This window comes from Aedes albopictus, chromosome 3 (genome assembly GCF_035046485.1).
Source record: "Aedes albopictus strain Foshan chromosome 3, AalbF5, whole genome shotgun sequence".
In the NCBI taxonomy this organism is placed as follows: Eukaryota; Metazoa; Arthropoda; class Insecta; order Diptera; family Culicidae; genus Aedes; species Aedes albopictus.
Window position 1 is genome coordinate 35,339,379 of NC_085138.1, and position 27,208 is coordinate 35,366,586.

General features: G+C 44.3%; 1 protein-coding gene across 7 annotated transcripts in view; it reads right to left on the reverse strand.

Moving 5' to 3' along the window:
• Positions 1–13,003: 13,003 nt before the first annotated feature.
• LOC109427338 (extracellular sulfatase SULF-1 homolog) overlaps positions 13,004–27,208 on the reverse strand; it is a 244,272-nt gene continuing 230,067 nt past the window's right edge. For all 7 annotated transcript variants that reach the window (XM_062858925.1, XM_062858922.1, XM_062858924.1 and 4 more), the window contains exons 8-12: positions 25,302–26,964; positions 24,859–25,172; positions 24,534–24,797; positions 14,284–14,359; positions 13,004–14,220 (exon numbers count right to left, since the gene is read on the reverse strand). In XM_062858925.1, coding sequence (XP_062714909.1) covers positions 14,019–14,220; positions 14,284–14,359; positions 24,534–24,797; positions 24,859–25,172; positions 25,302–26,964 — 2,519 coding nt within the window. In that variant the 3' untranslated portion in view covers positions 13,004–14,018. The remainder of the gene's footprint in view (positions 14,221–14,283; positions 14,360–24,533; positions 24,798–24,858; positions 25,173–25,301; positions 26,965–27,208) is intronic.

The following is a 27,208-nucleotide window of genomic DNA, read 5'->3' on the forward strand; positions in this document are numbered from 1 at the left end:
GAATAGAAAATCACCATATATAAAATGAGGTAGTATTAATGATTTAAACAGTTTTAATTTGGCTTGTGTACTAAAATGTCTTGTTGTTAGGTTCAGTCTTTTTAAAGAACCATAAATCTTACCACACTGAGCATTAATATGAGCATCCCAATTTAGGTTGGATGTAAAAATTACCCCTAAGTTATTGACTTGATTGACAAACTCAATTTTCTCACCATCCATGTATATATCAGGATAAACAATTGGGTTTCTATTTCTACATATCAATATAGCATTTGTTTTAGTTGGATTAATTGGTAACAAATTAGTACGTGACCACAACAGAATACTATGGAGATCCCGATTGATTTTATCTGCCATATCGTGAAAATAATGTGTTTCGCACAAGTAAATCTGAACATCGTCAGCAAAAAGGTGTATGGAGCAATATCTTAATGATAATGGCAGATCATTAATGAATAATGAAAATAATAATGGGCCAAGCACTGATCCCTGGGGAACACCAGATTCAATGGTTCTAAACCTCGACCGATTACCGTTACAATAAACTGCTTGTGAACGATTTGTTAAATACGAATGAATCAAGTGATTAGCACTAGAAGAAAATTGATATATTTCATTCAATTTCATCAATAGTTTCTTATGTGACACACGATCGAAGGCTTTCGCAAAATCGATCAACAGTAAAATAGCAACTCCTTTTTTGTCGATAACTCCAGCGATGTCATCATGCACTTTCAAAAGAGCTGTATTTGTTCCGTGGTGTTGACGAAAACCCGATTGATAAGGATGTAGAAAATTCTTATCAGAAACGAAAACTGAAATTTGACTTTTCAGAAGCTTCTCTAGGACTTTAGAGAGAGCACATAAGATACTTATAGGGCGAAGATTACTGATTTCATCTTTACCTGACTTTTTCTGAATTGGGATTATTTTAACTACCTTCCATACTTGTGGGAACTTGGAGTTGGAAATAATTATATTAAACAAATGTTTGACGTACGGTAAAATAAGTGGCAACATAATTTTAATAAATACAATCGAAACATCGTCCAGACCCGTGGCATTGGATTTTATTTCGTGAACTGCATTTACAATTTCGTAATCTTCAACTAAACGAAAAGAAAAACCATTTGTGCTTCCAAAAACAGTGGAGCTAGAAATGTTGTCAACGGTGAAATTATTAGCAAAATAGTTGTTAATCTCATCAACGCTAAAGTTAGAACTACAATCTGAAGTACGAGATTTAGTAACTCCTAGTTTTTTAATATTATTCCATAACTTTTTACTAGGTAAATTAACATTAAATCTTTCACAATCGTAATGTTGTTTGGCATCTCTAATTAACAAATTCACCCTATTTCTAAGACGTTTAAAGTGAGCGGAGTCTGATACACTTCGGCTACGCTTCCAATTCGAATATGCTATATCACGGTCAACAATCGCTACTTCAATTTCATGGTTGTACCATGGATTATTTTTAGGTTTATAATTTCGAATAGGAATGAATGTATCATGTAAAAACTTCAAACGACTATTAAAAATTCCAAGGAACATGTCAGGATCAGATATACTCAACATGGCATTCCAATCCATGTTCAGGAATGCCTCCTTCAAACGATTAGCATCAAAATTTTTGTAATCTCTATACGCAACCGCTTCAGGTTTAGTCTTCATAATATTTATTGATGCAAAAATCAAATCGTGCATTGAAGCAAATGGCATAGAAACTTGATTTAGATTAAAAATCAAATCAGGTGAGTCAGTTATTAGAAGATCCAGCAAAGAACATCCATTCGTGTGAAAGAAGGTTGGTTCATTATTAACACAAGAATAAGACATAGCAGATAATGTATCCTTGAGCCTCCTTGACTTCGAAGTAGATTTCAAGAGGTCAATATTAAAGTCACCGATGAAAAATGTGTGATTGTATTTAACAGTGAACTCCTCGAGATGATCTTTCAAAATGTCTAAGCAGTCCGTCTCGGGGGGATTGTAATATACTGCTAATAAAAACGGTTCACCATCACCACGAACTTCCACAAGTAAAAACTCTGTCGAACTAGACTGATCGAGAGCTGTTGACATTTTCACAATTTTACAAGTTAAATTAGACTTGAAATACATACATATACCACCCCCATGCCTGTTACGTGTACTATGTTCCATTAATCCCAATTACTTCCAATGTTGTCATCGTCAGATGGTTAAGGTGGATATGTTGGAAGAAAGTGTTATGAATGGCCTCGGCTAGGTGCTTGAAGGCGTCGAAATCGATGAATCATATCTCGTTTTTGTTCATCAGCTGTTGGATGCTGAACATTTCAATCTCCAGTGTGAAATACGCTTGCAGGTTTATCTTTCCGGAAGTTGTGTGTTCTAGCTGGGCTATTTCTCCAAATGCCTTTAATTGATTAAACAGTAGCAAAATGGCTATTTGTGTATTACGTCAAAAATAGGCTTTTACTTACCGCCATCATCACGTACCTAATCCCCAAAGACCTGTATCGTTGCGTGCTGACAATTGTTCATTCCGACCGATAAAACAAACAAACGGTGCCGGTGGTAGCGCGACAAATACGCAAAAGCCTTCACCTCCTAAGTACGTTTAAGTTAAATCGGCTCAATTCTGATTCAATTGATAGCACGCCATCGCAACACGTGCCGGCAGCAATCATATGCTGGTTGATGCTAAATCAATCTAGGTATTGGGAATAGCATCTGTTGGCCAAGTTCAAAGTTGATTCCATAATTTCTTTGAGACATTGACAATGCGAACCAGCTGACCACAGGAGATTATGACCTTTGCAATTGAAAAGCTTACCGTTACAGTCTAATTCCTAAGAAACACGTAACCAACAAATCAAACATTTCACCGAACAAGGTGGCAAGGCAATCTGTGCACCGAATTGCGTCACTCGGTTCACCATCCACCCCCTAGGCGAATAAATCCTGTTAAAACAAATTTCCGTCTGCGCTGGTAAGAAACCCAAGACCGAACGAGGAAGCACGTGCTAAAATAAAGCAGTTCCGACTTTTCGTCCGATGGTGTTTCGGTAGGTTGTACGCTGAAATGGAAATCCTACAAGTTTGTGCCAGACTGAGGCGGCTGGCCGGCCGGTGTTTGGGAGTACAATGATGCAATGCGTTCTAATGTTTGCTATATACCCACTGGGAACCTTAGGGACGACTGTGCACCACGTGGATACCGATGGGAGTACTTCCTTTAATCGGTCACGTGTGCCAGGTAGCTTTTAGTAGGTTCGGTAAATTAATCCATTGCATTGGTTTTGCGTGACAGTCTATTTTTATGTTTCCACGAATGGCCGTAAAAATTGAATTAAGAGAAGTAAGAGAAAGCGTAAGTAGGGTCTGGGACCATTTGGGGAAGAGCACCTATTTTGGGCACTTGCTGCTATAACTCAGTCAATTTTTAACCGATTTTCTTGATTTTTGAGATACGATCAGATACGCACAGTATCTTGCCATGTACAAAAATTCAAGTCAATCGGTTTGAAATTGACTTAGTTACAGCAGCAAGTGCCCAAAATAGGTGCTCCTGCCCAAATGGTCCCAGACCCTATTATTTTGAGTTTCTGTGAGAAACTTTTATGCTATTTGAAAAAATGAATACTTTTTATACCGTTGACCTATGTAAAAATAACCAAACATTGCGTATCAACCAGTAAATCTGGAGTCTACATTGTTTCTTGAACTTACCTTGCGTATGATCCGCATATCGTCTTCCACATGATCGAATCGGATTGCTATCCGACATCCTGATGACATGACCCGCCCACCGTAGCCTCCCGATTTTCGCGGTATGGATGATGGTTGGTTCTCTCAGCAGCTGATGCAGTTCGTGGTTTCGCCGTAGATGGTACGTAGCACCTTCCGTTCGAAAACTCCAAGGGCGCGTTGGTCCTCTGCACGTAGGGTCCATGTTTCGTGCACATAGAGGACGACCGATATATTTAATCAGTATTTTAAAGATATTTAACTTCGTGTGACGGCGAACTTTATTCGATCGTAGAGCTCTGCGGAGTCCAAAGTAAGCTCGATTTCCTGCCCCAGTTCGTCTCTGAATTTCTCTGCTGGTGTCGTTGTCAGCGGTCATCACCAGTGAGCCCAAGTCGCGAATTCTTCGCCGCCTCGATTTCATCACCGTCGATATGAATTCGGGGTGGCGGGCGCGGTGATTCCTCCCTGGAGCCCTTTGCCATCATGCACATTAATGACTAATCCAATTCGTCTGGCTTCACTCTTTAGTCGGGTGTACGTTTCCGCCATCGTCTCAAATTTACGAGCAATAATATCATCAGCGAAACCAAGCAGCTGAACGGACTTCGTGAAAATCGTTCCACTCGTGTTTATCCCCGCTCTCCTTATTACACCTTCTAACGCAATGTTGAACAGCAAGCACGAAAGACCATTATCTTGCCGTAACCCTCTGCGAGATTCGAAGGGACTCGAGAGTGTCCCTGATACTCGAACTACGCACATCACTCGATCCATCGTCGCCTTGATCAATCGTATCAGTTTGTCCGGGAATCCGTATGCGTGCACAATTTGACATCGATGAACAAGTGATGTGTGGGCACGTTGTATTCGCGGCATTTCTGCAACACCTGGCGGATGGCGAACATCTGGTCCGTTGTAGCGCTTTCACCCATGAATCCAGCCTGATATTGCCCCACGAATTCTCTTGCAATCGATGATAGACGGTAGCATAAAATCTTGTAGGAAGCGCTCATTTTAGTTGGCTGGTTTGGTAGTTGATCTGCTCCGACAGCTTTGTTGTTCTCAACCGGCCAACCTCCTCTTCAATCTCTTGGAGGTTAGGGGCTGGAAATCTTTCATCCTGAGTACGTACTCCTAGATCTGTTACCACGCTACCTTCGGTGCCTGCAACGTCGCCATTGAGGTGTTCATCGTAATACTGCTGCCACCTCTTGACCACCTCACGCTCGCTCGTGAGAATATTCCCGTGATTGTCTCGGCACATGTCGGCTTGTGACACAAAGCCTCAGCGCGAGCGGTTCCTTCCTGCTAACACTTCTTCATCCGGAAGACTGAGTTCTGCTTGTTCCGCGCCTGTTTGTAACGTGCCTCATTCGCTCTCGTACGGTGTTGCAGCATTCTCGCCCATGCTGCATTCTTCTCGTCTTTCAACGGTTCACATTCGCCGTCGTACCAGTCGTTTCTGTGATTCGGAGTCGCGAAGCCTTGTGCTGTAGCCGAGGTACTACCTATGGCGGATCGGATGTCCCTCCAGCCATCTTCAAGTGTAGCTGCGCCAAGCTGCTCTTCCGTTGGTAGGGCCACTGCTAACTGCTGCGCGTAGTCTTGATCCACTTCTACGTTACGCAGCTGTTCGATGTTAAGCCGCGGCGTTCAACTTCAACACGTGGTAATAACCGTCGAAAGTTTTGAGCGACTAAATAGTGATCCGAATCTATATTCGCATTGCGGTATGTGCGGACATTGGTTATATCCGAGAAGAATTTAGCGTCAATTAGAACGTGGTCGATTTGGTTTTCTGTTTGATGGTCGTGTGATCTCCAGGTGACTTTGAGGATGTCTTTGCGGGGGAAGAAGGTGCTTCAGACTACCATATACCACCCACGGAAGGCTGCAAAGTTTACGCATCGCTGGCCGTTATCATTCGATACAGTATGCAGGCTGTTCCGGCCGATTTCCTCCCTTCCTACCTGCGCGTTCATGTCGCCGACAACAATTTTCACGTCACGCGGCGAGCAACCATCGTATGTTTGCTCTAACTGCGCCTAGAACGCTTCTTTCCCGTCATTAGGTCTCCCTTCGTGAGGGCAGTGGACGTTAATGATGCTGTAGTTGAAGAAACGGCCCTGAACTCTCAACATGCACATCCTTGCGTTGATCGGCTGCCACCCGATCACACGTTGTCGCATCTTGCCCAACACTATAAATACTGTTCCCAGTTCATTGGTGGTGCCACAGCTTTGGTAGAAGGTAGCCGCTCGATGCCCGCTTTACCACACTTTCTGTCCAGTCCAACAAAGTTCCTGCAACGCCACGATGTCGAAGTTGCGGGGATGTAGTTCGTCATAAATTATCCTGTCACATCCAGCGAAACCTAGTGACTTGCAATACCATGTTCCAAGTTTTACCAAGTCTTATTTTCTCCTATGTTATTCGCAATAGGGATTTTTACGGGTGGCTTATTGGGCCTACGCCAACACTCCTGTCTCGCCGGAGGGCCATCGTGCCAGTTCTGTTTAACGTCCCAACCAACATTAGAACGACCACGCTGATGGGGCTACCACCTTGGATCTAGCTGGGCGTGGTGCAGCGTTTCTTATCCATCCGCTGCATGCCAAAACAGACGCTATTTGAGCCGCACCTCCTTGGTGAACAGACGCTCGGATCGTACCTCCTCAATCTAGCTGAAGTCAGAAGGACAACAGTACCAAAGGCTGCACTACCAGCTAAGCACACAACTCTTAGCTGGCGGTCTTTGTCATCGCTTGACCCGTGGAAGCATGAGGTAGGAACTTGTGAGGACCAGAGCTATGTTGGACGCTCTCCTTATCGACTCACCGTTTTGCAGCCCCAGGTCAGTTTACAATGTCTAGAGGACCCAGTAACTTTTTTGTAAGAATCCTAGCAAGAATTCCTAGTGGTAATTCTACTATGAATCCATGCAGAAATTTCTGGATGAACTTCTCGATGAAGGATTCCTACAGGAATAACTGCAAGGATTCCTGAAAAAAGTTTCTTCAAGATTTTACTTCAGAAAAGAATCTTTTCAAGAAATCTTAAAGATATTCTTGGAAAATTCCTTGAAGGAAGAATCTTTACAAAAAAAAATATTAAAAGGACCTCAAAAGACCTTTCCGAAGATATAATTTTAATAATTTCTAGAAAAGAGTCCTAGGAAGAAATTTTGGAGAAATCTGCAAAAGAATTCATATGGAGATCATTGGAAGATTTACTGGAAATACCCTTGCAAGACTTATAGAGGAATTTTCGAATGTATTTCCTTTGAGGTTCTGAAGTAATTTCAGGAGGAATTCCTAGAATGATTCCTGAAGAAATTATTAAAACAATGTTTAGATAAATCATTGGAGTAGTCCTTGGAGGAATATTAGGAAGAAGTTTTGAAGCAGTCTTTTTAGTAGTTCTTTGTGTAGTTATTGGAAGAATTCTTCGAGAAGTCTTGGTAATAATATTATCGGAAAGAATTTCGCCAAGAGACTCTTAAAAAATCTTGGAGAAATTTCTAGCAGAGCTCTTAGAGAAACTATCGGAATAATATAGGAAAACCCACAAAATCCCTGAAAGAAATTCTTGGAACAAACATTCTGTTCCTCTAGAATTGAATAGTCGTTGAAAAAGTTGTTGAATTATCAACGCCGACTGAATTATTCACCTTCACAGGACTCGGTCCTGGGCCAATCGCTTCTAGTCACTCTGAAAGTTGGGTCGGTCCTCTTTAACCACAAAACGCCATCACGTACGCGTTCTGCCACGGAGTCACCGGCCTCTCTCTGCTTCTCTACCGAATATTACCTTCCCTTATGGTCTTTCGGTGACCATGTGACGTGACCAGCCCACCTCAGTCTACCATGTTTTATTACACTGCTCGACAAAATTAAAAAAAAAAGAAGTTCATGTTATAGTATGAAAAAAAAGTTTCGGGGTTTGTCACCCTGTAATTGTGATAGTTAAATAATTTTTGGAAAATATATTGGAAATAAAAACAGACGAGGTTTCTTGTCCAACCCCAGGCACTGACTGATATCGCTACCAGCTCAGTGTCTCTCCTTTATTTCATCTAGGTGCCATATTTACAATTTATAACTGAGCTACCTGAAGAAGTACCTACAATCCAATAAAATATCGCAACATTTTATGACTTTTCTAGAACTCCTTCAGAAACTCCTCCAGGAATCCCTCAAGATATGCCTCCCGGAATTCCTAAAGGGACTCCTCCAAGAATTTCCCTAGGAGCATTCCTTCGGAAATTTGTCCAGGAACTTCTCCATGGATTCCTCCAAGAACTCTCCCAGCGATTTCTACAAAATTTCCTCCAGCTATTCATCCAAGAATTCGTCCAGGAATACCTCCAGGGACTCCTTTTGGAATTCATTCATACTTTATCACTAGTCCTCCAAGTATCCCTCCTGGAACTCTTCAAGGGATTTCTTGTGAAAATCCTCCAAGGATTCCTCCAGGAAATTCTCGAGGGAATCTTCCAAAGAATCCTTCTGAAACTCCATAACAAATTCCACCAGGAATTCCATAGAGATTCCTCCAGCAATTTTTCGTAAATTCACTAAACATGTCACTAGGAATTCTTTAAGGTATTTCTCCAGGAGTTCCTTTGAAATTTCTCCTGGAATTATTCTGAGATTCCTCTAGGTATTCCCCCAGGGATTCATCCAGGCAATTAAGTCTGCCCTAGAAAGTATGGATGCAGTCAAAAACCGCTGCCATTCACAAAATTTGATAACTAGTCCTTTTTTATGGCTGCATCCTGTTGTTTACCTTTCTCGCTCATCATTTGTGTACACTCAGCCAAATAACCTTAAGATTTCCATAAGGCTCAACTTATGAAACGGCCTTTAAATAATTCATAATGATTCAGATGAATTTCATAATGTCACTCTATGACGTAAAATCGTCTCATAGCTTGGCTTTTATTCATGTTTAGCAACATGGTATTCTCAAGCGTCGGTAGCCGTGTGGATAAAACACGGGCTCGGTGATCCCGACGTTCATGAATCGAATCCAGTCTGCTTCATTTTGAGATTTTTTTGTTCTTTTCATAAGTCTTTCTTATGAAATTTGTCATAACAAGCACGATCAATTTTCAAAAGGTATTTTTATGCCATCCATAAGAATTAGTTATAGCAAATTTTCATAAGGTATTTCGATGAATTTCGCTAGTTTTTTTCGCTGAGTGAACGGTTTGATCGATTCCAACAGTTGTGTTAAAAATGTGTGGACTTTCCGTGGAACAGCGTCGAAATATTGTGCACAAATGGTGTATAGAAGCCGGAATGTCACTGAGAAAGTTGGCAAAAATGGAAGGAATAAGTGAAAAGGCGGTGCGAACAGCGACCAGAAAGTTTGGTGAGGATAACACCTTTAAGGATAAGCCGAAATCGGGTCGGAAGAAAGGTCCTGCTAACCCTCTTTTGAATTAATGGATCATTAAGGCATTTGAAAACAAGAAGGAGATATCAGAGCGGGATGTGGCCAAAAAAGTTGGCACTTCGAAGTCCAATGTACAACGTGCCAAAGGACGTTTGAATGTTCGGACCTATAAAAGGCAAAAGCAACCGTAACGGATCCCGAAACAAGAAGCATCGATCAGGCCCAGAGTGCGAAAGTTGTATGACAAAATGCTTGCTGGGAATTCGATCTGCATAGTTATGGATGACGAAACTTACGTGAAGTTTGACTACAAACCCTTGCCGAGCCACAATTATTATACGGTGCGTGAAGGGGAAGTATTGAACCAGTCTGAGACATCCATTCTTGTCGGAAAGTTTGGTAAGAAAGCTATGGTCTGGCAAGCCATTTGTAGCTGTGGTAAGATCTCGCAGCCTTTCATCACAACTGCTTCAATGAACAGTGAAACCTACATCAGAGAGTGCTTGCAAAAACGACTTCTGCCCATGATTCGAAGCCACAAGGATCCTGTTATCTTCTGACCAGATCTTGCATCTTGTTATTATGCAAAATCAACGGTAGAATGGTACAACACAAAGAATGTTTCATTCGTTCCAAAGGACATGAATCCTCCAAATTACCAATCGAAGGTTTTTGGGAATTGGCGAAGGCACATCTAAGGAAATATGTCTCGCCAGCAGATACCATTCAACAGTTTGAAAAGGATTGGAAAAAAGTGTCAAAACTAGTCGCTACGAAGTCTGTGCTGAATCTCATGAGGAATGTCCGCAAGAAGTTGCGCAAGCTAGCATAAAACTAGTAGATCGAAAATTTTGAGAACGCTAATCTGATGTACTACTCTAAGATAATCGATAGGGGGATTAGGGGCATAATGGACACCCGGTGGCTCCGTGGTCGTGTGGCTAGGGTCACCAAGCTCTTAGTCGTATCGTGCTGAGGAGCGCGGGTTCGATTCCCGCCGCAGCTGTCAGGAAAAGTTTTCGGCTGTGCCACTGGGCGTTGCATGCTAGTCCGTTGTCTAGTGTCATGCTTCCTTCAAAGAGCGAAAAGCTCACTGGAAGCATTGAACGTGTCCGTGTCTTAAAAAAAAAAAAAAATGGACACCCCTGTTTTTGGCGAAACCGTAGACTTTTATGTTAAACTTTTAATGCATAAGTGTAAAGGAACAATTCATCGTTCTATTTTTCAAAAGAACCATTTATATTGCTCCAAAATAACGTAAATATCATTGAAATTGAAATATGTTTTTCATATGGTGAAATTCTTATAATTTCGAAGCAGCAGCAAATAAGGTACTACGAGTGGCGGAGTGTGTCCACCATTAAAACAAGAGAATTGTTATCTTATCTACATGTATACGGAGATTTAGCAATGGATGAAGTGTTGTATTTTTTATCAGAATTTACTTAAAATAGCAATTTTAATGTTGTAGTCGATTCGGGGCGAAATGAACACTGGCAATTACGAATGGATATACACGCATTGCATACTGTTAGGCGTTTTAGATAGTTTGGAAAAAGTCAATCCGATTATTTTAGCCTAAAGTTCATTTAATTAACTTAGATGTTATGTAAACTCGTCTAAAATGGAGTATTATATCTGTGGAATTGATCTCCGTAGGCAGATTACTTAACTGATCGATGTAATCAAAGAATTAGCATATAATATGGAGGGGTGTCCATTATGCCCCGATGGGTGTCCATTTCGCCCCGTACCTTTCCTGTCAGCCCCAAAAAAAACACGATTTTAAATTCGTTATTTCTTCACAGTAAAGACATTCTACCTGCTGTAAATGATGGAAATACGTAGGAAACAAGTTAAAGTTGTAAGCCAACTGATAATATGTTAAGTTTTTCTTCGTTATACAGGTCTAACTTACTCATTTGCTTAGGGTGTCCATTATGCCCCTAATCCCCCTATATCCAATAAAAATTGAACTTTCAACACTTAGGGGGATTAGGGGCATAATGGACACCCTAAGCAAATGAGTACGTTAGGCCTGTATAACATAATAAAAGTTAACATATTATCAGTTGACTTACAACTTTAACTTGTTTCCTACGTCTTTCAATGATTTACAACAGGTAGAATGTCTTTTTTGTGAAGAAATAATGAATTGTAAATCGTGTGTTTTTTAGGGCTGGCAGGAAAGGTGCGGGGCGAAATGGACACCCATCGGGGCATAATGGACACCCCTGCGTATTTTATGCTAATTCTTTGGTTACATCGATCAGTTAAGTAACTTGCCTACGGAGATCAATACCACAGATATAATACTCCATCTTAGACGAGTTTACATAACATTAAAGTTAATTAAATAAACTTTAGACTAAAATAATCGAATTGACTTATTCCAAACTCTCTAAAACGCCTAACAGTTTGCAATGTGCGTACATCCATTGATAATTGCCAGTGTTCATTTCGCCCCGAATCGACTACAACATTAAAATTGCTGTTTTAGGTAAATTCTGACTAAAAATAAAATATTTCATCCATTGCTAAATCTTCGTATACATGTAGATAAAGTAACAATTCACTTATTTTATGATTGACACACTTCAACACTCGTGATACCTTATTTGATGCTGCTTTGAAATTATAAGAATTTCACCATATGAAAAACATATTTTAATTTCAAAGATATTTTGGTTATTTTGGAGGAATATAAATGGTACTTTTGAAAATCAGAGCCTTGACTTGTTCCTTTACACTTATGCATTAAAAGTTTTACATAAAAGTCAACGGTTACAGCAAAAACAGGGGTGTCCATTTCGCCCCGGGTGTCCATTATGCCCCTAATCCCCCTATGTATTATTTTTCACGGAAACTGGGTGCGTCCATACTTTCTGGGCAGTCTTTACTGCTAGGATTCCTCCACGAAATTTTTTAAGGGATTCCTCCAGGAACTCCACCTGGGATTGCTACAAAAAGTCTTCCAGTGAGTACCTCCGAAACGTTTTGGAGGATCCCTCCAGGAATTCGTCCTGCCACTTTCCCAGGAAATAGTCCGTGGATTGCTCTAAGGCTTGCTTTCGGAAGTGTTTCATAGTTTCTCACACGTATTCCTTCAGAGATTTTACCAGGAATTCTTCCAGAGATTCGCTGGGAAAATCCCCCAGAGACTCCAGAAATCCACTTGGGAATCTTCCAGGGTTTTTTTTTTTCAAAAATTCATCGAATAAAGCTTACAGAAATTCTTTCAGAACTTCCTTTGGGGATTTCTCCAGCAATTTGACACTGAATTCCTCCAGGGGTTCCTTCAGGAATTCCCACAGGTTCCTTCCAGAAATTTCTCAGAGATCCCTCCAAGAATTGCTCCAAGTTTCCTGCAGGAATCCTGGAGAATCTCCTGGAGGAATCATTAGGGAAATTTCTGGAAGAATATCTGCGGCATTTCCTACAGGAATCCTTTTAGGTGAATCGTAGGAATTCCTGGGACAATTTCAGAGAAACTCCGGGAGGAATCCCTGAAGGAAATCCCGAAGGAATCTAAAAGCAATTCCTGGAGTGATTGCAGATAAATTCCTGAAGGAATACCCGGCGGAATCCGTGAAGGAATGGCCAAAAGAAATTCCTGGAGGAATCTCTGAAGTAATTCATAGAGACGAACCAGCCAAGGGCTGAAAGTCTCTTTAATAAAGATAAATCAATCAATCAATCAAGTAATTCCAGAAATAATCAATGGAAGCAATCCTGGAGAAATCCCTGCACGTGAGGCGCGAGAACAATGTGGGGAAAATATACAGCGCGAGCAAAAATTGGTACACTTGTAATGAGATGTTTCGGACTTCGGATACGTCTCAGGAGTTTTACCTCACAATGATGAGCTAGTGAATCTACAGATGTATTCATATAATCGTTGAAGCAACCAGAACAGCTCTACTGTTCCCTTCTATTGATCGTATGCGGTAATCCGTTTGCATTGTATCTTTTGCAAGTAGAAATAAAAAAAAAAAAACAGCTGCACCTGCTGTTGTTCAAAATGCGAAACTGATCCTGCCATCGCAGCACATTCCATGTCGACTTTGAATTAGTTATCATTCTGTTCCAGTTTTGTGCTACTTTTGGTGGCAACGTCCAATTCCGGACGCTTGCGTTGCAATTCTACAAAAAACGAGTCTACATACAAACCTCAACTAACTTATAGCATGCGCACAACCTTCGCATTGTAACTGTTACGAGTTTTTGTTTTTATAATACATGATTGCTTCTTAAGAAATGTTTTACTTTATAATAAATACTCATGGTTATTACTAGCAATATGTCCACCTTCGCTTGACTGCCCAATTGATTGAATACTAAGAGCTTTTTGTGCAACTATTTTCAACATTTACTTTCAAATGTAAAGCAACCAAACAGATCTGATTTTTGGCATAAAAACAGCCTCTTCAACGAAATGCATTAATTACTGATTAGTACCACACCCAACGCACGGTAGCTAATCCTTGTTGGAGCTGCTCACTTCCTAAGCGTATATGTATAGAAAAACAACTGGGGAGGGGAATGGCAGTGACCTAGTCTCTAGCAAGCCAGTAGCGCTCTATCCATACTCCAGTCCTATAAGTAGTACGTTTGCGAAGAATCAAGGAGTAGAGATTACAGATAATTTGTTGAACAGTATAACCTAAATTTTAAAAAATGATCCTACTTGAACAGCTTGTTGTAAAAAAAAACTTATAAACACAGAATACAACGAATAAAATGTACATCAGTCGTTCACTTGCTGTCTGGGCGAATTAACTGGGGGGGCGTTTCAAATGGACACTTTGAGATTACTCAACTAATGAGCGGGTCCCGCAAAAAAGCCACAACATTCATAGAGGACGTCCCGCTGCCTTTTAGATTGTGCTTATCCAATTGCGTCGTCGACTGGTGCGGTTTCGTTTGGGGCCCCCGTGGAATTCGTTGCTCTGACTAGGAAACTGATCTGCTGGACCACGGAACTGGTGTCGGCTGGAACCACCGATGGCCGCACCACCTCGTGAATGTTGTTGCTGCTGGTGCTGTTGCTGTTGCCAGTGCTGCTTCTGTTTGTTCCATCTTGAATGAGAAATTAAAAGGTTAGCACGTGGCATTTGCATATTTGTACGAACACGACTTTACTTGATCTTTTTCTTTGGCGTGCCATTTTGTAGGGCATCAAAATCTGAGAAGTGCACAGGAATGTTTCCTCCGGCAGCTGTAATGAAGAAAAGAGATAGAAAATAATAATGAATTTTGTTTGGCTTCTTGACGTAAACCGAAGCCATGGACTGCATCCCGTGAACGATCCAGACAGTTTCAACTGTTTGTTTATGCACAAAAACCAATAAACTAAAACGCATCTTAAGCCGATTTTGCCAATAATGCAAACTGTTTGAAAGGCTTGGCGCCTCCATTCAGCACCAATAGCGATAGTGCGCCGCATGAATAACCACGCTCCCCCTTCAATTAGAGTAAGGTGGGATAATGCCTGTACTCGAAAAAAACGCACCACAGAACATAGTGTACATCTTTTGATTGAACGCATCCAAACAGCTGATTTTCTTAACAGTTACTGTATAGTATGTGTAGATGATGCCATGAAAATTTAATAAAAATCGGTAAAGTAGACGAACCGACATAAAACGCGTACGTGAGAGGTACGTGATTTAAACTTAACAATTTTATTACGGAACGTTAAAACTTATCACGTAGTTGTGCAACCGGGAGTGTTGCCAATCCAGTTCTGTTGACCACAACATCTCCCCTCTCAATATAGCTGATAAGGGTCGAAGCATCGTTGCTGCCTTCTCGGGAGAGAAGATCGCCGTGGTAGAACTGCTTTAGGTTCTGATTCGGTCGCAGATTCAAACCCAGTAGATGTTGTAGAAGTTGACCTCGAAGACGACTCAGATATCCTTGGAACCTCAATAACGTTGGTGCTTGATGATGAGTCACATTTCGGCGTAGAAGAACACGTAGAAGAAGGCGTAGGCTGCTCTACAACTGGTCTCACCTCCGATGCTATTTCATTTGATGCATCTCTGTAGGCTCGGGTACCAAAGGAACGGATCCGTATTCTTGCAACGTTCTTGGTGACTGAGCTAAGTCCCATGCTGACAAAAGAACATCTAACGGAAGACGAATCGCAGTATTGACCAATCCAAATTCCTGTGTGGTAGTGGTTTGTGTTCAGATTTCCCGTGTTAATCTATCTGTAAGAACTTTGTAAACATCTTTTGTTCTCACGTATATGGATAGGCTTGCATTAGGTTTCGTGAGACATTTTTTGGACAACTCAATTCTGCCGTATTGAGTTGTCCAAAAAAAGTCTCACTAAACCTACTGCAAGCCTATCCATATACGTGAGAACAAAAGATGTTTACAAAGTTCTTACAGATAGATTAACACGGGAAATCTGAACACAAACCACTACCACACAGGAAATTGGATTGGTCAATTGTGTCGCCGCCTGAACGACTAGCAGAATTACGACTACGCAGCTGATTTATGTGTGAACGTAGCATTTGGCGAGTATCAGTCCAAACGTTGTATATTACATCGTCCACTCTTTCGAGAACAACGCCGGCGACTCAGGACCAAGTGTTCCTCGAATATACCTTTGCGTATACAGTATCGTTGCGATTGAATGATCTTTGCAGTCCATCAGAGCGTGTATTTTCAACCGTCAAAAGTGCTGACGGTGGGCGCAGTAATTCAAGACAAGTTCGAATTTTACGTCCGAACAAAGCCTCCGATGGTGACTTGCCTTTAGGTACGGAGCGGTTTGGAGTGCTCCTGTAAATAAACAAGAAGATGTCTAAAGCTTCGTCCAACGTTCCTCCCCCTCTTTATTTTTTTTCACAGATCTTTGGAAGGTGTCTACAAAACGCTCTGCTTGGCCGTTTGACTGCGGATGATAAGGCTGTAGTGAGGTCTTCCACACCGTTCGTTGCACAGAAACTTGCGAAATCCGAACTAGTTCCATTATCGGACACCAGGGTAATCGGCATCACTAGCCGGGCGAATATACCACGTAGAATGGCAATCGTAGCCTTGGTACTAATGCTGTGCGTTCGAACAATTTATGGCCATTTAGTCAAAGAATCGACCACAACCAAGAAGTTATCGCCGCCAACTGGTCCTGCGTAGTCGATGTGTACACGTTACCATGGACCGCTTGGCTTGGGCCACGGCCCACGGCACTGGCTGAGCGTGAGGAGGAGATTTCGCAACGGACGCGCACTGGTGACACGCCATGACGTAGCCCACGATGTCCTCGTCGAGCGATGGCCAGTACACGTAGCTCCTAGCTATTGCTTTCATTCGTTGCATTCCGGGATGGCCTTGATGAAGTTGGTCCAAGCATCGTTTCCGAAACGGCGCTGGATTTACGAGTCGGTCAGCGAACAAAATGCATCCGTCCACTACCGTGAAAGATTCCTATCTAGCGCAGAATCGTTTGATGCCCGGCTCGATTTGCTCAGGCTGTGGCCAGCCGTTGCCATTACCTTGCGAAGTAATGGATTTGCCTGGGTGGCTTGTGAAACAAGTTTGAAATTCAGAGGCAGAACGTTGAGCGTATCCGCAGCTACAGATCTGACGTCTTCCTCGAGAGTAACGCTGGCAATTACGTAGTCTTCATCCGGTCTTGCATGCTGACTAATCAATCGAGACAGAAGATCGGCGTTGCCGAATTTCTCAGTCGGTACTTACCTTACCGGTCAGGCTAAGGCCGGGGTGGCCTCTGCTGTACATAGTAGCCGCCTCCATTCCACTCGGTCCATGGCTGATTGTCTCCAGTTCCGCACTCTGCGTAGGGTCCGCAGATCGTCCTCCACTTGGTCGACCCACCTAGCTCGCTGCGCTCCACGTCTTCTTGTACCGGTCGGATGACTCTCGAGAACCATTTTAGTCGGGTTGCTATCCGACATCCTGATGACGTGACCCGCCCACCGTAGCCTCCCGATTTTCGCGGTATGGACGATGGTTGGTTCTCTCAGCAGCTGATGCAGCTCGTGGTTCATTCGCCTTCTCCAAGTCCCGTCTTCCATCTGCACTCCGCCGTAGATGGTACGCAACACCTTCCGTTCGAAAACTCCAAGGGCGCGTTGGTCCTCTGCACGTAGGGTCCATGTTTCGTGCCCATAGAGGACGACCGGTCTAATCAGCGTTTTGTAGATGGTTAACTTCGTGTTACGGCGAACTTTATTCGATCGTAGAGTTCTGCGGAGTCCAAAGTAAGAACGATTTCCTGCCACAATGCGCCTCTGAATTTCTCTGCTGGTGTCGTTGTCGGCGGTCACCAGTGAGCCCAAGTACACGAATTCTTCAACCGCCTCGATTTCATCACCGTCGATATGAATTCGGGGTGGCGGGCGCGGTGATTCCTCCCTGGAGCCCTTTGCCATCATGTACTTTGTTTTCGACACATTAATGACTAATCCGATTCGCCTGGCTTCACTCTTTAGTCGGATGTACGTTTCCGCCATCGTCTCAAATTTACGAGCAATAATATCAATATCATCGGCGAAACCAAGCAGCTGAAAGGACTTCGTGAAAACCGTCCCACTCGTGTTTATCCCCGCTCTTCTTATTACACCCTCCAAAGCAATGTTGAACAGCAAGCACGAAAGACCATCACCTTGCCGTAACCCTCTGCGAGTTTCGAAGGGACTCGAGAGTGTCCCTGATACTCGAACTACGCACATCACTCGATCCATCGTCGCCTTGATCAACCGTATCAGTTTATCCGGGAATCCGTATTCGTGCATAATCTGCCATAGCTGTTCTCGATCGATTATATCATACGCCGATTTGAAATCGATGAACAAGTGATGTATGGGCACGTTGTATTCGCGGCATTTCTGCAACACCTGGCGGATGGCGAACATCTGGTCCGTTGTAGCGCGTTCACCCATAAATCCAGCCTGATATTGCCCCACGAACTCTCTTGCAATCGGTGATAGACGGCGGCATAAAATTTGAGAGAGTATCTTGTAGGCAGCGCTCAGTAGTGTGATCGCGCGGTAGTTCCCGCAATCCAACTTGTCGCCCTTTTTGTAGATGGGACACACGATACCTTCCATCCATTCCTCCGGTAATACTTCCTCCTCCCAAATCTTGGTAATGACCCAGTGTAGTGCTCTCACCAGTGCTTCTCCACCGTATTTTAGAAGCTCGCTTGGTAGTTGATCTGCTCCAGCGGCTTTGTTGTTTTTCAACCGGCCAACCTCCTCCTCAATCTCTTGAAGGCCAGGGGCCGGAAGTCTTTCGTCCTGTGCACATACTCCTAGATCTGTTACCACGCCACCTTCGGTACTTGCAACGTCGCCATTGAGGTGCTCATCGTAATGCTGCCGCCACCTCTCGACCACCTCACGCTCGCTCGTGAGAATATTCCCGTGATTATCTCGGCACATGTCGGCTTGTGGCACAAAGCCTCTGCGCGAGCGGTTCAGCTTCTCGTAGAACTTTCGTGTGCCCTTAGCGCGGTACAGCTCTTCCATCGCTTCGCGATCTCGTTCTTCTTGCTGGCGCTTCTTCATCCGGAAGACTGAGTTCTGCCTGTTCCGCGCCTGTTTGTAACGTGCCTCATTCGCTCTCGTACGGTGTTGCAGCATTCTCGCCCATGCTGCATTCTTCTCGTTTTTCAACTGTTCACATTCGCCGTCGTACCAGTCGTTTCTGTGATTCGGAGTCGCGAAGCCTAGTGCTGTAGCCGAGGTACTACCTATGGCGGATAGGATGTCCCTCCAGTCATATTCAAGTGTAGCTGCGCCAAGCTGCTCTTCCGTTGGTAGGGCCACTGCTAACTGCTGCGCGTAGTCTTGAGCCACTTCTACGTTACGAAGTTGCTCGATGTTGAGCCGCGGCGTTCGACTTCGACGCGTGGTGATAACTGTCGAAAGTTTTGAGCGCATGCATACAGCGACTAAGTAGTGATCCGAATCTATATTCGCACTGCGGTATGTGCGGACGTTGGTTATATCTGAGAAGAATTTACCGTCGATTAGAACGTGGTCGATTTGGTTTTCTGTTTGATGGTCGGGTGATCTCCAGGTGGCTTTGTGGATATCTTTGCGGGGGAAGAAGGTGCTTCGGACTACCATACCACGGGAGGCTGCAAAGTTTACGCATCGCTGGCCGTTATCATTCGATACGGCGTGCAGGCTGTTTCGCCCGATTACCGGTCTGTACATTTCCTCCCTTCCTACCTGCGCGTTCATGTCGCCGACAACGATTTTCACGTCACGCGGCGAGCAACCATCGTATGTTTGCTCTAACTGCGCGTAGAACGCTTCTTTCTCGTCATCGGGTCTCCCTTCGTGTGGGCAGTGGACGTTGATGATGCTGTAGTTGAAGAAACGGCCCTTAATTCTCAACATGCACATCCTTGCGTTGATCGGCTGCCACCCGATCACACGTTGTCGCATCTTGCCCAACACTATAAATCCTGTTCCCAGTTCATTGGTGGTGCCACAGCTTTGGTAGAAGGTAGCCACTCGATGCCCGCTTTTCCACACTTTCTGTCCAGTCCAACAAAGTTCCTGCAACGCCACGATGTCGAAGTTGCGGGGATGTAGTTCGTCGTAGATTATCCTGTCACATCCTGCGAAACCTAGTGACTTGCAATTCCATGTTCCAAGTTTCCAATCGTAGTCCTTATTTCGTCGCGAGGGTCTTTGCCGATTGTATCGAGTCGTATTTTCTCCGATGTTATTCGCAATGGGAATTTTTACGGGTGGCTTATTGGGCCTACGCCAACACTCCTGTCTCGCCGGAGGGCCATCGTGCCAGTTCTGTTTAACGTCCCAACCAACACTGGGACGACCACGCTGATGCGGCTACCACCTTGGATCTAGCTGGGCGTGATCCAGCGTTTCTTACTCAGCCGCTGGATGCCAGAACAGACGCTGTTTGAGCCGCACCTCCTTGGTGAACAGACACTCGGATCGTACCTCCTCAATCTAGCTGAAGTCAGAAGGACAACAGTGCCCAGGCTGCACTACCAGCTAAGCACACAACTCTTAGCTGGCGGTCTTTGTCATCGCTTGACCCGTGGAAGCATGAGGTAGGAACTTGTGAGGACCAGAGCTATATTGGATGCTCTCCTTATCGACTCACCGTTTTGCAGCCCGTCTCAGTCGGTACGTACTAGATATCAAAATCGTAAAGCAGCAAGGTATACACTAGAATGCCCTCCTTAGGGCCGAAGATACAAGGTAGTGGAGCGTGGTCAGTTTGCAGACGGAACTAACGACCAAATATCATTTTGTGGAACTTTGTTACTGCAAAAATGATGGCCAAACCCTCTCGGCTGGCTGTAGTTTTGTTCCGCCTTAGTAAGTGCTCTTGAAGCACGCTGTATAACCTTGACAGAGCCGTCGGGAAATTTATGGCTAATTGTTGCCCCGACACCGACCGAAAACGCATCAGCAGATACAATAATCTCTTTCTTCGGATCGAAATGTGTGAGTAGCAGATCTGAAGTGAGGATCTGCTTGAAACGATCGAAAGCCTGTTGACCCGCAAAACTCCACACGAACTTCGCTTCGGATTTGAGGAGACTATCGAGAGGGTAGCGAAGCGCTCGCATATTAGGAACGAATTTACCATAATAATAAGTCGCTCCAAGGAAATAGCGTACCCCTGATACGTCGGATGGAGGCGGAAGCTTGCGGATCGCCTCAATTTTTGCTGGATCCGGATGCAATCCGTTTTCATCTATGATGAGCCTGAGATAGTCGATTTCTGGTTTACGGAAGGAGCACTTCTCGGGTCGGATAGTGAACCCGAAATCTTTAATCCGTTGGAGAACTGCTCGAAGATTGCGGTCATGTTCCTCCTGGTCTTTGCTGTCTACAACAACATCGTCGAGATATCCAGATGTCCCTAGTAAGTCTGCCAAACATCGTATCGATAAGTAGTTGGAAAGCCCCTGGAGCTATCTTTACACCTGGAGGAAGGCAGTTGTATAGGTAGAGTCCACGGTGAGCGTTGATTGTTAGCAGCTTACGAAACTTCTCGTCGACCACCACTTGCAGAAAGGCATCTGAAAAATCAATTTGGCTGAAAACTTTACAGTTTGCCAATTTAGCGAATATATCCTCTGGCACGGTAAAGGCTGGGTATGCTGCGCAATTCAGATCCCATTGTGATCCACTAGTCTCTGCCCAGCAACTCCTTCCCTACCTCCCCGTGGTACCGGCCGGAAACTATGAGCAATCTTAGGGAAGATCGGGTAACCAACCCGGTGGGAACTTTGGTCGTAGGCTGCCAGGGAAGGGGGTTTGCTTCGGCAAACCTGAGCGTCTTTAGAGGTAATCATACCATCTACCAGAGCTGCGGCAACACACGCGAGCTGGGAACAGCTTTCATCGTGATGGGTGATATGAGGCGTGTGATCAGTTGGTGGCCGATCGACGAAAGAATGTGCAGGTTGAGGATCAAGGGCCGATTCTTCAGCTTCAGCATAATAAACGTGCACAGCCCACACTCCGGAAGTACTGATGATGACAAAGACGCATTTTACGCGCAGCTCGAACGCGAGTACGATCGCTGCCCAAGCCACGACGTCAAGATCATCATAGGAGATTTGAACGCTCAGGTAGGCCTGGCGGAGGAATTCAGACCGACGATTGGTAAGTTCAGCGCCCACCAGCAGACGAACGAAAACGGCCAACGACTCATTGATTTCGCCGCCTCCAAAAATATGGCCATACGTAGCACCTTTTTCCAACACAGCCTCTCTTATCGTTGCACCTGGAGATCACCACAGCAGACGGAATCTCAAATCGACCACGTTCTGATTGACGGACGGCACTTCTCCGACATTATCGACGTCAGAACCTTGTTACGAGTTTTTGTCATCTCTTCTTTCGTTGTCGTGATAATAAAAGAAATCTTTTGTTTGAGAGGCCATGTATTAGGCAATTAACCTACGCTGCCCTACGCTAGAACCTGATCTTTAAAGAACGTTTTCTTATACATTTAATATTCGTCCTGACAATCGTTCACTCGTGATACGCACCCACGGTTACAGCTGTCTCCTCCAAAAACCTCGCTTCCTTCTACTCCTAAAGCACACCGCCACCGATCCTACTGCACGTGCTTCCGCAGCTTCGATTCCATCCGCCCTCCACCAGTGACGTCTGGCTGTGATCGGATCCGTTCCATCGTGATTACTTCAACGTCCGCTTGTCCGCTTAACGAGATTTTCCAGAAGACGACCATTCTTCATCACCAGGCCACCCGTTCCAGCGCGATCCTCCATCGCGATCGCTGACCGAATGGTATCCCGACGCGATCCACGACCACTTACTCTTCAATTCTGTGCACGGTCTCACGACGATATCGATCACGTCTGATCCGATCGGTGATCTAGCAAAAACTCACGCTAACTCACACCGACACAGCGGCTGTGTTGGTCGCTCTCAAATCGACCCTCTTTACATGCCGCACATTTTATGTGTTGCATGGGTCGTACTCATTCCTGTGTTCGGGTGCATGAAGCCTTCCCATGTGCGGAAAACACACATTTTTGGAACGGCTGGAATATGGAATCCGATTCCATGTTTGATTTTATTTTTGGGCAATTCAAAAAATCATGTCATTTTCATGATTTTTTCGATCGAACAACTGAAGCAGATGGAAATGCGATAAAAGCATTTCCATTTCCACCTGCTTTCCAGCTATTTGCTGGAAAAAATCCCGAAAATCAACTCCATCTTACCAAGTGGCCAACTGTTTGGCCGCGGCTCGGAAAACGTTTGACTGTTCCGTTTCCATCGAGCTGCACAAAAATGAGTAAGGGGTCGGGAACACATGGAATGTGTGCGGCGCGCACACATTTTAAACACATTCGGTCATTTGTGCACACGGTCACAAAATTGACACAAATCTGTGTAACTTTGAGCCAAATTTGCGGTCGACCGGATCAGCACTCAATTTGTGCAAAGGTGACTTTACACAAATTTGTGTAGATCCACGTCGCCGATTCACCGAGTGTAAAAATGACACAGTGAGAGAGCGCATGAAAAACGCATGGAACGAACGCTTGAAAAACTCTTGCAAACGAACGCTTCGGTTACGGAAATGTTTGTAATATTCATTCATTTTTTAAAGTTAACTTCTCTTGTTAACCGGAAAAATCCGCATTTATTCACAACAGCGCTTAGACGCAATTAATGACAAATAGCAGCGGATTTTTTTTCAGTTCCAGCAAAAGAAGCACCGGTCGGACTCGATTATCCGGAGTCGGCATCTGAAACTTTCTAAAAGTATATCTAACAAATTTAATGCTGTACAAAGCTGAAAGTTGAACTTGATACAGCATTCTATTTGCCAGGTATATATTTTGGAAGCTTGAGGACCTGACTTCGAGTTCAATCTTGTCACATTTTTCTCCAAACAAATCACGCATCCAGAACCACAAAACTTACAAAAACTACTGAATTTCTCCCAACCGCACGATTGTTTGTAAACAGAGGCGAATAACGAAGCGATTCGAAGCGTTAGCATGCTCGCTCTCGACAAAATACTAACACAAAAATGTGTAACTTTAGGTTTGCACAATTTCTGTGTCATTTTTGCAAACCGTTTCAACGCATTGAAGACACATTCCACGCGTTACGTTTTGCGCGAGAATCAAACTTTTGCTTCTAAACATGGTTATGTTGTTAAATGCATGCCAACCAGCATATCAAACGATCAAATATGATTAGAAGATTCAGTTCATGCTTTGTAAATGAAAGTTGGAACTGTTTACTTCAAGAAATATCAAGAAATAGAGCGTAACGGGACACCATCCCAAAAAATGACAAATTTTGACTTACCCCCAAGAAATTAGCTACTTCCTCGAAACATGTTTTAATATTTTAAGTACTATTAGAATAATATAAGTAATAATCTTCATTTTGGTGCAAAAAGAATCAAAATCTACAGCTGGAGCTCTGAAATATCGTTCAACGAAGTTCAAAAACCACGGTGTAGAAGTGCGTGGAATATGTCTGAATCGTTTTTGCTAGCTTTTCGACGATTTGTGTCATTTTGACACAAGCGATGGGTAATCTGTTTTAAGCGTGTGGCAGCCATTTTCTCATTCTTCTTGAGTTATCCACTCTTTTACTCTTTACTGTGCAATGCATCTATATAGATCAGAATACAACAAAAGCATAAAAGTTGTGCTTGAGTAGAGCTCGAAACAATTATCAGATGTTGAACTCACATTTAAGGATTCCTTTGGAACTACACCATACACTTCCAGTTCATTCGTAAAATCATGCTTCTTGCATTGAAATTTGACTATTGATAACACTTTTTTATGAAGATTTCAATTGTGAGACACCTTAGGGATTAACGGGTTAAAAGAGTTTCAAAGGATATCATACCTCCTAATGGATCCCTATGGTGCTTCCGCTTGCCACTGCCGCCATTTCCAAAGGACCCCGGCACTCTTCCACCAACTGGCACAACCGAACCACTGTCCGGTTGACCACCAGCACCATTTGCTGCACCTCCAATACCTCCGCTGTGGTGCCTCGGCAGCGTGCAGCTTTTACCACGGCATCCCTTCATATACTCCAGGGTTTCGTGCAGAACCACTTTTTCTTCGGGGGTAAGCGTCGATTCCCGGTTCTGCGTCTCGAAGGGATCTAAAAACAGATGTTAGGTTTAATGTTCATCTTAGTTATTTAGAGGACAACAATTCCTTACCGGTTCTCAGATTGTAATACGTTACCAACCCGGTCGTGAACTCACAATACAGGAAGTTGTGCGTCTGGTTGATCGTCCGCAGACAGGAGTACGTATTATTGTTGGCATTCATGCAGAAACAGAACGGTTTGTCGTCCCACATCGGAGCCGTCCGCCAATGGTTCGCATCGTGACTGAAGCAGTTCATCCGCTCCGAGAGGCATTCCTTTTCCAGTTTGGCCTTCCGATGGCGTTTGCGTTCCTTCTTCCGTTGACGTTCCTCCTTCAAACGGCGCCGTGTAGCTCGGGCCAAGTCCTGCTCGTCCGGTAGGGGTCTGCGGGAATAAAATAGAAAAAAAAAATATTGGAATTAATGAACCACCCGTGGAGATAACCTTAGATAAGGGCTTTGCGGCAGCCACAATATCAAAAGACTTGAATGCTTGGGCAAAACAGGAACTTACCCATCGACTTCCGGCTCGCAGTAGCACTCGGCCGCTGGTAGGGTGGCGTCATGCTTCACTACCGGAATCTGGTTTTGCGTGATGGCGTTGACGCTGAATATGTCGTTGGCCACCGTGGTCGTTGGGGTGGTTGTCGATGACGTAGTGTTCACCTCGAAGGAACTTTCATCGACCTCTACGGATAGATCCATTGTTGTAGAATCGGGTTCTTCAAACCCAGAAGCTTCCGTTGAAATTGAGAAGGACGCCGTGCTACTAGGGGAAGTCTTGTCGATTTCTGCGAAGGATGCAAATGGACTAGATGACTGTTGATAACCTACGGTAGTCGAGCTAGCGATAGATCTGAGGACGTCCTCTGTCATTTCAAGGACGGTTTTTGGTGAAGTGCTTGAAGTAAGCTCTTGTTCAAGCACAGAAAGATCTTCGTGAGCTGTTGTAGTTGCTCTGGTTGTAGTCGTCGTTGTCAAGCGATTCCGGTTACGGTGCTTACCGTTGACTCCAAGTTGACTTCCGTTCCTGCCTTGACTAGACCTTGAGTTGGAATTCACTTGTTCCGAAGGAACCTCTTCGTTGTTGCCAGCCGTTTCAAACAAGCTCATGTCAATGAGTGTTCCTTCCTCTTCTTCTGCTTTGGTCGGTTTTGGACGTCTTTGTCTGAATCCTCCATTGTTTTTCGGGCGCTTACCTAACCCTGTTCTATTGTAATTTTCTCTCCTGTTGAACACCTGCTCCAGGAAGGGACTCAACGTCGTCGTACTAGTTGTCGTAGTCGTAGTACTAGTCGTAGTTTTGACCTCATAATCCTGCTCAAATGATCCGCTTTGACTGTCCTCTTCCTCCTCTTCGTCATCATCTCGAACACTCGACGGCCTGTGCTCCTTCAAATTCCGCTTTATATCTTTCAAATCGTTGATCTTCGTTTTCAACACCTTGATCAGCATGTCGATCTGCATCCTGCTTCGCTTCCAGCTCGTCTCATCTTCGTAGATCACATTCGAACAGTTCACCCTTCCCACCGCTGTAACAAAACACTTGGTTCCACTGGGCCCATAATCCTCACCCGCCGTAGAATTCTGCCTCTTAAGCACCGAGTTCTGCTCAAAGTTCCGCTCGATCTCCTTCAGCGTACTCTGCAACTCATGAATCACACTTTCGACCTGACCACCTCCGTTCGTCTCCCGCTTGGACCTCCCCCCGCTTTGACTAGATACCAGTTCCTCCTCCAATTCTACCACTGACCTCGCCACCCTCACCAAACCCACCATATCCCAACCCCCCTCCAAGAACACTTCCCCATCTCCCACCTCCCGTCTCTGTCGGCGACCCCTATGACCTCCCCCTCGTCCTCCCATCGCCAGCATGTGATGCTTGTAGTCCCTCTTGGACTTGATCTTGGTGTAGATCAGCCCATCCGGCGTGAAGCAGGCGCAGTTGCGCTTGTTCTGACTAGACAGCTTGTTGATCTCGGCCAGGTGGTTCTGCAGCTGCAGGTGGAACTTGCATTTGTGACGCCGCCAGCGGCCGTCCTCGTTGATGCAACGCCACTTCTGACCCGGGACGCAGTTCTGCTGTAGGGTTGGGTTCGAGCACTCGTTGTTCAGGCGTTCCATCTTCGAGCGGAACGGGGTCATGGGCAGGTGGTTGTCCAGCGGATCGTGATGAGCTGTGGAAGGGAAGAAGCGTTGATATCTGAGTCTATTGAATTTCGATCAGGAATCCGGTCCAATATTGCAAGGATTAAGCCAATCCTCAAGGCTTCGAACTATGCTTTGGACTTGGCTTTGCACTTGGCTTTGGACTTGGCTTTGGACTTGGCTTTGGACTTGGCTTTGGACTTGGCTTTGGACTTGGCTTCGGATTTGGCTTTGGACTTGGCTTTGGACTTGGCATTGGACTTGGCTTTGGAC